Source organism: Macaca nemestrina, chromosome 5, assembly GCF_043159975.1.
Source record: "Macaca nemestrina isolate mMacNem1 chromosome 5, mMacNem.hap1, whole genome shotgun sequence".
NCBI classification, from domain to species: domain Eukaryota; kingdom Metazoa; phylum Chordata; class Mammalia; order Primates; family Cercopithecidae; genus Macaca; species Macaca nemestrina.
This window is the reverse complement of record NC_092129.1, coordinates 123,786,988-123,801,641: the sequence shown is the minus strand read 5'-3', so window position 1 is coordinate 123,801,641 and position 14,654 is coordinate 123,786,988. Positions and strand designations below refer to the sequence as shown.

The window sequence follows — 14,654 nt, the reverse complement described above, 5'->3', positions numbered from 1 at the left end:
GAATATTCCTTTAAAAATAAATTAAAGGAGTTTGGCAGGCTATTCATAATTTAAAGAAATGGCAAATTTTCTCAAGCATGAGTTGTTATTTGAGACTATTCCATAAAACTATTAGGTGTTATCATTTTTCACATTCTTCCACATTTAACATGAAAAAGTGATGCAAATATGTGGGCATGATCGGTCAAGTTAAAAATGTAACGGTGCACCAAAAATGAAGAGCCTGAAATTATAGTAACTGCACTAAAGATTTCCATCTCTAACAGAAGCATGACCTTGAACAATTCATGATTTTTCAGTTACCTCATCTATAAAATAAAAGTTTTATATATTCTGTGATTTCCAAGATTAGTCCCAGCCTAAACATTCCATAATTTTAAAAATTAAAAGAGACACAATAGTTTGCTGGTGATCTGTGGTCCACGGCAGTTAAGAATAAACAGTTTTATTGTTAGAGCATTTTGTTATACATTACAAAATTAAACTTCAGACAAAAATTTGACATCATAGAATATTCTTATTTCGGTATTCATCATTCTGAATCAAACACAGATCCAGTAATAATCAGCATAAAACCACTCATATAGGAACTTGAAGAGCCATCAAGACTTTAAATGCATTACATACCTTGTCAGTGTAATTTGATCAGAGACTATAGAACTACATTTTTATTTAGAGGCAGGTATTGAGTCTGTCATTGACTTTCCCATATCCAGAGATACAAATATGTTATTCCAAGAAACATCATCAAGTTATACCATATTTAAATGTATGATTTAAGAAAAGAACCTTCTATTCAAGACTATAACTGGTTAATTGATCAAGTGAAAAAGGACATATTATTCTTTATACTCTAACATATTCCTACCTCATTTCACCACTATGCAAATTTTTCATGTACATTTCTAAGCCTGCCCAATTTAATATTCAAGAGAACATGATTATAAAGCAAATCTAATAAAGTTTATTTTAAAAACATATACCCATTTTAAACAGCTTTCTTGCAATAGTCAAGCTCAAAAACAAATTCCATGCCCAAAACATTTTATCTCAAAGATAAATTTTATGGTTTGCTGGGCTTTAACAATTTTATCCCTGTTTGAAATAATTATAGACAAAGCATCTAGTTAATTATATTTACTAAAGTTTATCATAGTAGAAGACAATTGGTAAACCAGAGCATTTATTTCTGTAATCGTTACTGTTAGGATAATTACATGGTCCTTGCTTCACATTCACTCTTCAGAAAGTTAATTATCAGCTTGAATCTTTGAGTTTACATTTTAGTTTCCTCCATTCATTTGACCAAAACAAAAAATCCCTCTTTTTACCCATTGAAATGTATGAATATAATTGATAAAACCATGCCACTGAATGCTATCTTTTATAATCAATGATCTACTAGTGAAAAATTAGTTTAAAGAAAGATGTAACATTAAGGATGATATTGTAATTATTTTATGAATAAACTTTGATTATAGAAGACTATAGGTTATAATCTAAGAGTCTAATAACCTAATTGATTTTCTTAGATATATTAATAATAATTCCCTTCTGATTTTCTAATGTTATATATTTAGTATCATTAACTCTACTCCATTTTATAATAAGGAGATACATTTTAACATGAATCAAAGATAATCACGTGGGTGTACATATTTGGACAAATTGATATATCATTTATATTTTGAATACATGATTAAAATATCTGATTATGCCTCCTACATTCACAGAACAAAAATGCTATAGCCTTCAGTTTAAAATTACCCTCATCATTGCACTTTCAAAAGTTTTCCTTCCCCTCTGTCAATATCACGTGCTTGCATATACCTACATTATGAAGCTTCAAATATTTATTTTATAGAAGTCAATAAATAAAATATTTTATCATTTTTTAAATCAATTCTATGAGAAAAAAGTATCTATGGTAGTACCTTTGGATACTGCTTGACAGGAATCAGTACTCTTTCTGAGAGCTTTATGTTTTTGTTGCTGATGACATCAAGATACTTCTTTTCTTCGTCTTCCTTTTTTCCATCAGAACCTTGAAATTTTTCAATTTCTGGAAGAAAATCACAAGAAGAAAACAAGTGAAATGAGGAAAAATGTTATAAATATGCTGAAAAATGCTATCATAAATAATATTAATATTACTCCTCTTCTCAGATAAGATTTTGATGAATATCGATAAAAGGCCTGAAACAGCATCTCGCTAACAGTTATGTGAATGCTGCTACTGTATGTAAGAGAAGCTCTATCAACTCAAACTAAAAAGTGATAATTGAAGATGTGACTGTGTCTTCTGTGAAAAAATTGATGAATTGGCCGGGCGCGGTGGCTCAAGCCTGTAATCCCAGCACTTTGGGAGGCCGAGGCGGGCGGATCACAAGGTCAGGAGATCGAGACCACAGTGAAACCCCGTCTCTACTAAAAATACAAAAAATTAGCCGGGCGCGGTGGCGGGCGCCTGTAGTCCTAGCTACTCAGGAGGCTGAGGCAGGAGAATGGCGTGAACCCAGGAGGCGGAGCTTGCAGTGAGCCGAGATCGCGCCACTGCACTCCAGCCTGGGCAACAGCGTGAGACTCCGTCTCAAAAAAAAAAAAAAAAAAAAAAAAAAAAAAAAAAAAAAATTGATGAATTTAATTAATTTTAATATTTTCAAACAAAATTAAAAAGGTTATATATGTCCTTTGAATATTTAAACTATTTTAGCAAACTTAATTTTTTCTAGGAGCAATAAATAGAACAAAATACATTTTAAGGATATATGTTTTATTTTTACTCAGAATTATTCCTAAGAAAATAAAAATAATTAAAATGGTAATTATTTAATTAGCTAAAATAGGTAGTAAAGAGAAACTGCATGATATTTTACAAGGGGTTATGGAAAAGTCATATAAATGATTAAATCTATAAATGTTAACATTCGTATTCATCAACAAGACATTATCTATATAAGTGTTTAAGAAAAACATTAGAATATTACCAAATTTGATATTTTGGAGCATACTTATCCACTCCTTCATTTTTGAATTAATTTATTCCATAAAAAATGTTAAATCTCTACTAGGTACCAGAAATACAACAGAAAACAATAAAATGTCTGCTTTTATAGATTCTATATTCTAACGTGGAAAATGAACAGCGAGAAAATGAATATATGGGCACACATACAGTTATGGCTGGAGGCAAATAATAAACACAATATGCTGTTATGAATACAAAGGAGAGTCAAGCAGTGGCTATTACTTCAGATTTGAAGGGTGATATTTGATCAAAGTCCTGAATGACAGAGAAGAATAAGCCATGAGAAGACCGAGAAGAGCTTAACAATCTGATGAAAAACAAGCTTTACTTGCTCTTGGAATAGTAAGAAGCAAGAAATCCTGTGTGGCAGAAGAACAGTGAATGTAGAAAAAAAGGCTTGATAGGTGATTATAGGAAAAATCATGTAAGCACTTCTAGGATACATGATGTTTTCTACTTTATATTGTGACTGCAATGGTAAGCCTCTGGACCACTTTGAAGAATAAAGGAAGGCAGTCACATTGTATTTTTATTTTTAAGGATAACATAGTATGTAATATGCAAAATCAATCACAGCAGAAGGCAAGCAAACAAGGAAACCAACTTACATTTGTCTAGTTGAGAAACGAGGCTGACAAGGTAGGAATGAGATGTTAAAAGACTGTGTAGTTACAACTAGAGTCATCTCATGCAATGCACTATGTAAAATAAATGTTTTGGAGAATTATTAAAAATTCATTTTAAAAATTTCCTTTTTTATATAGTTATTATTATGACCATGACATAATCAGTAAATATTTCTTTTTGTTCTTTGCTGTTGGTCAGTGCACTAAAATACTAACTAAAGATATGAATGTGACAGTGTTTTACTTTTGCTATGGATAGAACAAAACATTCTATTTTTGTTATTTTGGAGTAGAGAAAAGGTGATGATAGTTATTAAGTATGAACATGTTTCATATAAATTTATTTATATTGCATTTTAAAACAATTATCTTTTAAAGGTCTGACTACTTCCAAAGGTAAGGGGAATATATATTTTATCTAATGGTTTTCTTCTTTGTTATTCTAGCTTTAACTAACATTTTTCCCCCAAATGTTTTCAAATGGCTTAAAGAAAACTTCCTAAAACATTCCAATTAGTAATATTTTTGCATACTATTTATTTGGGCTGTGTGGAATTTGAAACAATTATTTTGGAGTAATATTACATTACTTACCCAGGTAATGCCTGAGTGAAATCTACACTGCATAATTTTTAAAAAGTCATTTATAATCATCTTATCAGTTATATGGTACAATTTCCCTAAAGACAAGTATCTTGAACTAAACTGAATTTTTTGAAAATAAGTTATATGTCTATAATTTCTACTTAGTATGATAACATCATATTCCTATGTTCTACATGGAAGTACTAACAAGTCACTTTAACTGACTCTTTAAACTGAAAATCACTTTATTCCAACTTTTCAATCCCTTATATAATTATTACAACCAGAACTATGATAACTGCGAAGAAAATCCATTCATCATGTCCTCTGATAGTAAGAATAAACTTTTGATCACTGCCCTGTGGGTACATGCACCTACATACCATAGCTTGCTGAGGTTAATTGTAATGTAGAACACATTGAAGAAGCTGACTCAATTCCTGATCTATAATACATATGGCTTCTCCCTTGGTACTTTTTCATAAAAATAAATTGAATTTGTCTGACATTATTTGCTATCCACAAAACTACTACCTTAGGCTCTTTTAGACATTTGCAATTTGATCAGGCCAGGATTAATTCTAATAACCTTTCCATCAAGAAACAGAGTTAAGTGAAATAGCATTTCCACTGCTATTTCTACTCAATTCTACAATTTTCTTTTGAAATTTTTTGGTATTATTTTACCCTCCTAATACTTAAAGGAAGTTATCTTGTCTTCTTTGGCATATCTCCATGACTAATAGCTCAATACTTGCATTTGTCAAATGCATAGTAACAAAATGGTATATGCCAAACTTGCCCGGGTTTAAAACCAAAGAAAGCTTCATCCATGTCTCTGCAAAAGGACATGAACTCATCATTTTTTATGACTGCGTAGTAAACCATCATTCTCAGCAACTAACGTAAGAACATAAAACCAAACACCGCATGTTCCAGAGATCCAGAACAATGTGGGGATGCCCTGTCTTACAACTTCTATTCAACGTACTACTGGAAGACCTAACCAGAGCAACTGAGCAAGGGGAAAAAAAAGGCATCCAAATAAGAAAATAAAAAATAAAGCTATTTGTTTGCAGTTGACATGATCTGATATGTAGGAAACCCCTAAAGACTTCACATAAAAACCATTGGAACTACTAAGTGAATTCAATAAAGTTGCAAAATATAAAATCAACATCCAAAAATCAGCTGCATTTCTATACACTAGCAACAAACTATCCAAAAAAGAAATTAAGAAAACAATCCTATTTATAAGAGTATCAGAAATAATAAAACACTTGGGAATAAACTTAGTTAAGCTGGTTCAAGACCTGTACACTGAAAACCAAAAGCATTGATGAAATAAATCAAAGACAAAAATAAATGAAAAGATACTTTATAGATTGGAAGAATTAATATTGTTAAAATGTCCATAATACCCCAATAACCTAAAGATTCAGTTCAATCTCTGTCAAAATCCCAATGGCATTTTTTATAAAAATAGAAGAAAAAATCTCCAAATTTATATAACATGATAAAAGAACTTCAAATGGCCAAAGTAATTTTGAGAAAATACACAACTGGAGGCATCACACTTCCCAATTTCAAAATACATTATAAAGTCATAGTAATCAAAACAGTATTATACTGGCATAAAAACAGAAATATAGGCTAGTGGAACATAATAGGGAGCCTAGAAATAAATCTATACATGTATGTTCAATTGTTCTTTGACTAAGGTTCCAAGAATGCACAAGGGAGAAAAGAAGTCTCTTCAATAAAGAGTGTTGAGAAAATTGGATGTTCGCCGGGCGCGGTGGCTCAAGCCTGTAATCCCAGCACTTTGGGAGGCCGAGACGGGCGGATCACTAGGTCAGGAGATCGAGACCATCCTGGCGAACACGGTGAAACCCCGTCTCTACTAAAAAATACAAAGAAAAACTAGCCGGGCGCGGCGGCGGGCGCCTGTAGTCCCAGCTACTCGGGAGGCTGAGGCAGGAGAATGGCGTAAACCCGGGGGGCGGAGCTTGCAGTGAGCTGAGACCCGGCCACTGCACTCCAGCCCGGGCGACAGAGCCAGACTCCGTCTCAAAAAAAAAAAAAAGAGAAAAAAAAAAAAAAAAAGAAAACCGGATGTTCACATGCCCAACAATAAAACTGAACCATTCTCTTACACTGCACAAAAAAATCAACTCAAAGTGAATTAAGTGAATTAAAGACTTAAACATAAGACCAGAAATTGTAAAACTCCTAGAAGAAAAAGAGGTAAATGCTTCTTGACATTGGTGTGGGGACTAATTTCTTAGCTATGACCACAAAAGCATAAGCAACAAAAGCAAAAATAGACAAGTGGGATTATATCAAACAAAAAGTTTCTAAATAGCAAAAGAAACAGTCAACAAAATGAAAATGTGACCTACAGAATGGAACAAAATATTTGAAAACCATATATCTGATAATAGAATGATATCCAAAATATATAAGGAACTCCCACAACTTAATAGCAAGAAACCAATAATGAATTCAAAATGGGCAAAGAACCTGAATAGGCATTTCTCCAAAGATTATATACAAATGGACAATAGCAATATGAAGAGATGCTGGACATCACTAATCATCAGAGAAATGGAAATCAAAGCAACAATGAATTATTACTTCACACCCGTTAGTATGGCTATTATTGAAAAAACAAACGTTGGCAAGGATGTGGATAAAAGGGAATCCTTGTACATTGTTGATGAAAATGCAAACTGGTGAATCCAGTAACTATGAAAAAACAGTATAGAGATTCCTGACCATATGACCTAGTTGTTATGGTCTGAAAGTTTGTGCCCCCCCAAAATTCACTTGTTCAAATCCTGACTCTAAGATGACAGTATTAAAAGGTTAGGCCTTTGGGAGGTGATTATTTCTTAAGAATGGAACCCTCATGAATGAAATTCATGCTCCTAAAAAAGAGGCCTGAGGGAGAGCCCCCAACACAACTTCTACCATGGGAACACAGCTGGAAGGTAAGGAGACAACTACACGGCAGCATCCACAAAACAGAAATTGGGCCCCTACCCAGATACTGAATCTGCCAGCACCAAGATCTTGGACTTCCTAAACTTCAGAGCTATGACACATAAATGAGTAAGTTAAGGGAGCTCATTCACCCCTTCAACCATGTGAAGACACAAGAAGAAAGCATCATCTATGAAGCAGGAAATAAGCCCCCACCAGAAACCAAACCTACCGGATCTTGGAATTTTCCAAGATTTTGGATTTTCTTGGATTTTCCAGCCTCTAGAATTGTGAGAAATAAATGTTTATTGTTTATAAGGCACTCCATTTATGGTATTTTATTATAGCAGCCCTAATAGACTAAGAGACCATAAATTTATACATGAGGAATCTAAAATAGTCGAACTCATAGAAGCAAGAAGTATGGTGATGACAGGGACTGAGAGAAGGAGGAAACAGGGAAGTGTTGGTTAAGAGATACAAAGTTTTAGCTATAAACAGTGAACATGTCCTAGAGACCTATTGTACAACATAGTGCCTATAGTTAACATTACTGTATTGTTGGCTTAAAAATTTGCTAAGAGGGTATATCTTGTATTAAGTGTTTTTATCACAAAAATAAATAAATGTAGTGGGAGTAAACTTTTTGAGGTGATAGGTATGACTATGGTATTGGTTGTGTTAATGGTTTCATAGGGGTATACTTCTCTCCAAATTCATCAAGCTGTATACATTATATATGTACAGCTTTTTGTATGTCAGCCATATCTCAATAAAGTGGAGGAAATTTTTGAAGGTTTTGTTTTTTGTTATTTTGTTTTGTTTTACAACAAAGGATTATAGAAAAATAGGAGATGCAATTGCCTGGACTGGCAAGTCGTACTATGTAATTCTTTTATATTAAGAATGGTTCTTCATTTTGCTGAAGCTTTTTAAAAAATATTTTTAATACCTCTCCTATATGTATAGTTTAGTATAGTCTATGACTTCAAAACTCAATGTCAATGTAAAGATTATTTTATATTCATTCTGAAAATATGAGTAATATTTCAGTGAAAGGAACGATTTGAATATGTGAATCTCTACCTTGTCAAGTTACTTTCTTAACCCACATGATTTCTTTCCTGCAACAAAATTCATACTTCCTGAACCAGGTATACTAAGTATTTAACACTGGCTTCCCACACACTTCTAGTGTTTATCTGACCTCAAAATAGAATTTGCTTAAGATATTAGAATCCTTAATAGCTATAAAATTAATGTGCTAGGACTGTGTCTGTATTTTGATGCTTAACACAAGTTATTTTGTTGTGATTATATTTCTTTTTACAATTGGCACGTTGTTAAGGCTCATATTTTTAAATATATATGACATAATTACATATGCAAAAACACAGAAATCACAATTATCTGTTTACATTTTAAGTTGGTTATTCAAGATGGATTTTAAAATTATATAATATTTTCCCCTAAAGTCAAAATTTATGTAAATTTAAATAAATTACTTGTTTTCCAGTCATTTCAAACACAACATAGAGCTATATAAAACTAAATATTAAATGATACTAAATATGTACTTCAAGGACCAATCATGTAGAACTGTTTATGCCTAATTTCTTTATAGAGGGTGAATTACATGGTCTTCCAGATATTTATATTTCTGAAATTAAAAATAAAGAGAAGAGACAAATTTACAATATGTGCAAACTAGAAGTTTCTAGTTCTATGGAAATTTTCAGAATCCAGATACATTTAATTATTGAGAAGGCTTCAAAAATAATCTTTCAATGCTACATAAAAGAACATTTGCATGCAAGATATAATTTTAGAATGTATTTAAATGAAGAACATGGAATTTGTCGGCGAAGAAAATATTTTTTGTTAATGAAATGAAAATGACCTTGAAATATAACAATAGGGTGGAATGCCAGTATTCAATGTTTTCGAATTTTTGGTCATCTATAATCAAAATTCAATGAGAAGTTGTAAAACACCTAACTTTTCTTTACGAATATTTTCAGAAGGAACTTTAACTATTTTACAAATTATACTTAACTACCTGGTAAATAAAACTCATTCTAAACGGAACACGGACAACTTATATTTAAATAATATCACCAAGTAAAGTTTATATTCTACTCTGAAATTATACTTTTTTAGTTTCCAAGTAAAAATACATTTTGCTTTTTGTATTTGAATACAGAACTAAACCTTTAATAATTAGTGTTAATAGAATAGAATAATGCAACACAGAAGTATAATTTTCATCTTCCTTTTAGAAATTTTCACATGAAAATTTAGAGATTATGTATACTACAAGCTTCCATCACTTCAAAATCTAAGTCCAGAATAAAAGGGCAAATAGACTACAATTGTCATGAAATAAAAACCTAACATTAATCACAGAATACAGGGAAACGACTTTGCACAAATTTTATCTCTTTGATACTCACGAGAAAGATAGAAATTTTGAAATTTCAGTATCAAAAAATGGGTGAAGAAACATCAATGGTACTTTGCCATGAATATCTGCATTATAATCCTGTAGAATCAGTAACAATTATCCCACTTTCCAAATAAAGAAATAGGAGTTCAAAGAGCATATATAATACATATTATAAATACATAAAAGAGAGAAAAAGAATGTAAAAATTGAAGAGTCCTCAATGTAGTTTTACATTTAATAATGTGAACAAAAGTGATTAAAAAGAAGCCAATCTTTGCTTTAAAATACCATTTAGAAATTTGTCTTCATATAAAACATTTTTCCAGGGAGTGGGCAATTAAGGTTCATGTTTTGCCATAACTCTTTCTAGGAAGCTCAAAGCTAAGTCTGTCTTCAAATAGCTCTAACTTTCCTCAGATAAGGATTTATTGCATAATTCTTTTTCCTTTCATCAAATTTACAACTTCTTATTTGTTTTATTCTGCAGGAATATTTTATTTTTATCTTGTACTTGCTTTTATGTAAGGTGCCTCAAATCCACCTCAGAAATAGGTAAGTGATTAAATGCCACTTTAAAATTATTATGCTGCATTAATAATATTAATCCAACAGGCCTTACTAATGCAAAATTTCTTTGACCTCCCTTTGTGGTTTTTGGAGTTCAATCTGGGTACTAAAATATCTTTGTGACCTGCTAGCTACATGATCTTAAGCAAGTTAGTTAGCCTCTGTTTACTTATCTCTTTAAAAGAAAGTAAATCTTTCAAATGATGTTATTATAACAATTAGCATTTTGTGCACTGCTCTCTGGCAATAATTATTGCATTGTTTTGATATGATCACATCTGTCTCCCTGTATTTTGTAATCTCTCAGCAGGAAGTTTATTTTACCCATCTTTATAGCGTTGGTTCTTAGGCCAAAGCAGAATAGGAAATTATACCCTAAACCTGTGTTTTACATCATACAAAAATAAAATGGGTAATTTCTCACAGAACAAACCTTAAATGATAACATGTTAACCTTAAATCTGAACTACGTTGCTAGCAAAACAGATGTCCTAAGTCATGGATCTCCCAGACCAACGGTCAGCAGGTCATAAAGTTTAGTGAATACTGGTCTAATTCCACAACCATTTAAGGGACGGAAAGTTGTTCTTGAATATCGAATCATATTTTCCTTTTTATTGAAGGCATAAGAGACTGTCAGATCCATTAATGACAAATCAGTGCTAAATAATTTTAAGTATCTTCATAAGTAATTATTTTTGATTATTGAAGTAGAAATAGAGACATTAACTGCTAGACAATTTAAATATGATCCAAGCATTTATTTTCAATGATATTAATCATAAGATAGTTAACTGTTTTAATCACTACCCATTTATTTTAATGCGTTGAACTTACTAAAATTCTGAAACCATCTGATACCCCGATCCCCATTTCCTGTCTGCTTATCCAAATTATAACCACTTCAAGGTTTGGCTTACAGTTCCTCTCTCTCATGGAGTTGTACAGAGTAACTCAGAAATTTCACTCTCTATAAACTCTTATCACCTAATTCATATGTTAAATATTCAGGTTGTACTGTTTTGCTTTTAAGATAAGACCACAATCTAACACAGTGGCCTTGAACAAGTCACTTAAGTTTTCTGGGCTTCTGTTGTTCTTTCCCACCCATTCACCTTAATATGGGAATCAAATCTTATGAGGGGCATCCTAGTATCTTCTTAAGAATGCAGGCTTCCGGATACAGTATTGTATCTGCCACTTGTTAACTGTGTGACACTTGCCAACAAGATGATGACAGTTATTGCTTTCTAAGCATTTTCTATGTATTAGGCAATGATCAACTCCTGCACATATTCTAGTTCATTTACTTAGTTTACTTAAGTTTTCTGCATCACATTGCTTAGTTTAAAATGGGAATAATAGCCTCATAAAACTGTTGTAAGGATTAAGTGAGTCAAATTTTCAAAAGTACTTAGAATAGCATTTGGTACACAATAAGAGCATGACATATACTAGCTATTATCATTTTATTTACTTGCACTTGGGGGCTGGACACTAGACTTTACTGAATTTTTGTATCATTAAAACCAAACATCATGACAATCAATGTCATGTATTTCACAAGCTTATACCTTGTCTTTAAGTAGACTGTTAATAAATGACGGTATACCCATGATTTACATTTGAATGTGTCCTTTATCAGACTAATATCATTATATAAATGCCAAGAATATCATACATATTCATTTAAATTAGAAATAGGACAAAATGAAGGAGAAAAATGCAGCTATGGTGATGATAAGAATAGGGTGTGGTATAAATTTTCTGAAACCATCATCAAAAAAATGTTGGAATCTTTTGGATAGTATTGTCGTCTAACATTAAGCAGTGCTACTTCACAAAAGGCAAGAGGTAAGATTTATTTATTTTTAACTGTGTTGAGACTCAGACATAAATTCTTAAATTTTAACGTTAAGAACTTTAATGGGTTTTTTTAAAAGAATAAAATATTTTATTGATACTCATTCCATATATATCTACATGTAGTTGTCCCATTTGGGTCCCTTTCTCTGAATGTATTCAGTGTTTTCAATTAGATCTTGCTAAGTGAAATACACATAGATCTCAACACAACAAAAAAAAAATTCAGGACACATATTTCTCCTTGCTAAGCAACCATAATCACATTACAAAAGAAAAGCAGCAGATCTTACATTGATATTCCACTTTGTGTGTCAGAGTTCCACAGTCCATCATGCTGACAAAGACAACATCAAGTTGCCTTAAACTTGTACCTGGTGCAACGAATTGCTCAAGTGATTTGTATGCATTATATCATTCCATCTTCATATTAACCCACGACAATACACACAAATATTACGTACATTATACAAAAGGAAAACCTGCATATTAATTTCCCCAATTGTACAGCAAGGAAAGTAAGAGATCTGAATTATAAAGCACAGGTTCTGAACCATTATATCAATGATTCATATTCTTACTTATGTACTCTTTCATTCAATAATTATTTACTGAAAGCCTACTATGTCCCAGGCACCATCCCAGAAACTGAAAAATGTGGTGAAGAAAATCTGTGCCTTATTCAATCTTATAGTCTAGTGAGATAGAAAGTAAATGAATAGGTAAATTATAATGTAATTCAGAGAAGGATTTTTTAAAAGTTTTACTATGTAAGTTTATATACAAAATACTGAACATATTTTTATTATATTTTGATGACTTTTAACATATGCATACAGCCATGACACCGTCACTGCAACCAGTATACTAAATATATTCATCATTTCTAAAAATTTCCCTGTGTTCTTTTGTGTGTATGCTTCGGTTTGTTTTGATTTGGGGGGGGGAAGGGGGGTTGTTGGCTCTTTGTGTTAAGAATACTTAAGGTGAAATCTATCCTCTTAACATATTTTAAAGTACACAATACTGTATTGTTAACTATAAGTACTATGTTGCACAGCAGTATATTTGTCTATTTGCATTGCTGTAAAAGAATACCTGAGGCTGGGTAATTTATAAAGAAAAGAGGTTTACTTGGCTCATGATTGCACATGGTAGAAACACGGTGCCAGCATCTGCTTGGCTTTTGGCGAGACCCAGAAGGCTTGTGGTCATGGAGAAAAGGAAGGGGAGCCAGAATGTCACATGGTGAGACAAGGAGCAAGAGAGAGAGGAGGAGGGACCAGGCCTCTTTAAACAACCAGCCCTCAGGTGAACTACCCGACCAAGAACTCACTCATTACCATGGAGACAGCACGAATCCATTCATGAGGGATCTGCCCTCATGACCCAAACACCTCCCACGAGGCTCCATGGCTCCACTTTCAACACTGGGGATTCTATTTCGAAATGAGACTGGGAGAGCACAAATATCCAAATCATATCAAGCAGGTCTCTAGAACTTACCATCTTGTATAATAAACACTATATCCATTGAGCAACAATTACTGATTTCTCCCTTGCTCCAGCCCCTGGTAATCACAATTCTATTCTCTGCTTCCATGTATTTGACTACTTTACATATCAGATGTAAGTGGAATCATGTAGTGATTGTCCTTCTGTGACACGTAGCATAATGTCCTCCAGGTCCATCCATGTTGTCACAAATGAAAATAAATGTTTTGAAAAACATGAAAGGGGGTAATGGCATATAAAATGGTGAGAAGTGAGTGATGTTTAGATAAGAATGATTAAAAATGGCCTGTTTAAGAAAGTCATCCTTGACCAGAGACATGAATTAAGTATGGGAAATAACTACATGAAGATCTGGGGTAGAATTTTCAAGGTAAATGAAACAGAAAGTGCAAGACATCTCAGGCTGGAAAGAATTTGGTACATTTAAGAAATTGCTAGAAGGGTGATGTGTTTAGTGTGGCATGAATGTGGGAGAAAGGGATAGAAAATCTACCATTTCTGAGAAAAGGTCATTAGAAACACTGTGGTTCCCTTTTCACTCTTTCTCTTAGAACACATGTCTGTAGGCTGGGTGAGGTGGCTCACACCTGTAATCCTAGCACTTTGAGAGGCTGGGGAAGGTGGATCACTTGAGGTCAGGAGTTCAAAACCAGTGTGACCAACATGGTGAAACCCTGTCTCTACTGAAAATACAAAAGATTAGCCACGTATGGTGGCATGTGCCTGTAATCCCATCTACTCAGGGGGCTGAGGCAGGAGAATTGCTTGAACACGGGAGGCAGAGGTTGCAGTGAGCCAAGATTGTGCCACTGACCACTCCAGCCTGGGTGACAGAACAAGACTGTCTTCAAAAAACAAACAAAAAAACAAAAATAAAAAAAAGTAACAAGAAAGAAACAGAACATGTGTCAGAGGGAAGGCAGGTACCATGTCTTGAGAACATTCAACCAGCCCTATGTAGAGGTCCATGTTGTGAGAAACTGAAGCCTTTTGCTAACAAGAATGTGAGGGAGACACCTTAGACATAAGGCCTGTCTCA

The 14,654-nt window shown here is 33.0% G+C and overlaps 1 protein-coding gene across 12 annotated transcripts in view; it reads right to left on the bottom strand.

Moving 5' to 3' along the window:
* LOC105479522 (KH RNA binding domain containing, signal transduction associated 2) overlaps positions 1-14,654 on the bottom strand; it is a 634,913-nt gene that overhangs the window by 528,475 nt on the left and 91,784 nt on the right. For all 12 annotated transcript variants that reach the window (XM_071096918.1, XM_071096922.1, XM_071096915.1 and 9 more), the window contains exon 2: positions 1,935-2,062. In XM_071096918.1, the coding sequence (XP_070953019.1) occupies positions 1,935-2,062 (128 nt within the window). The remainder of the gene's footprint in view (positions 1-1,934; positions 2,063-14,654) is intronic.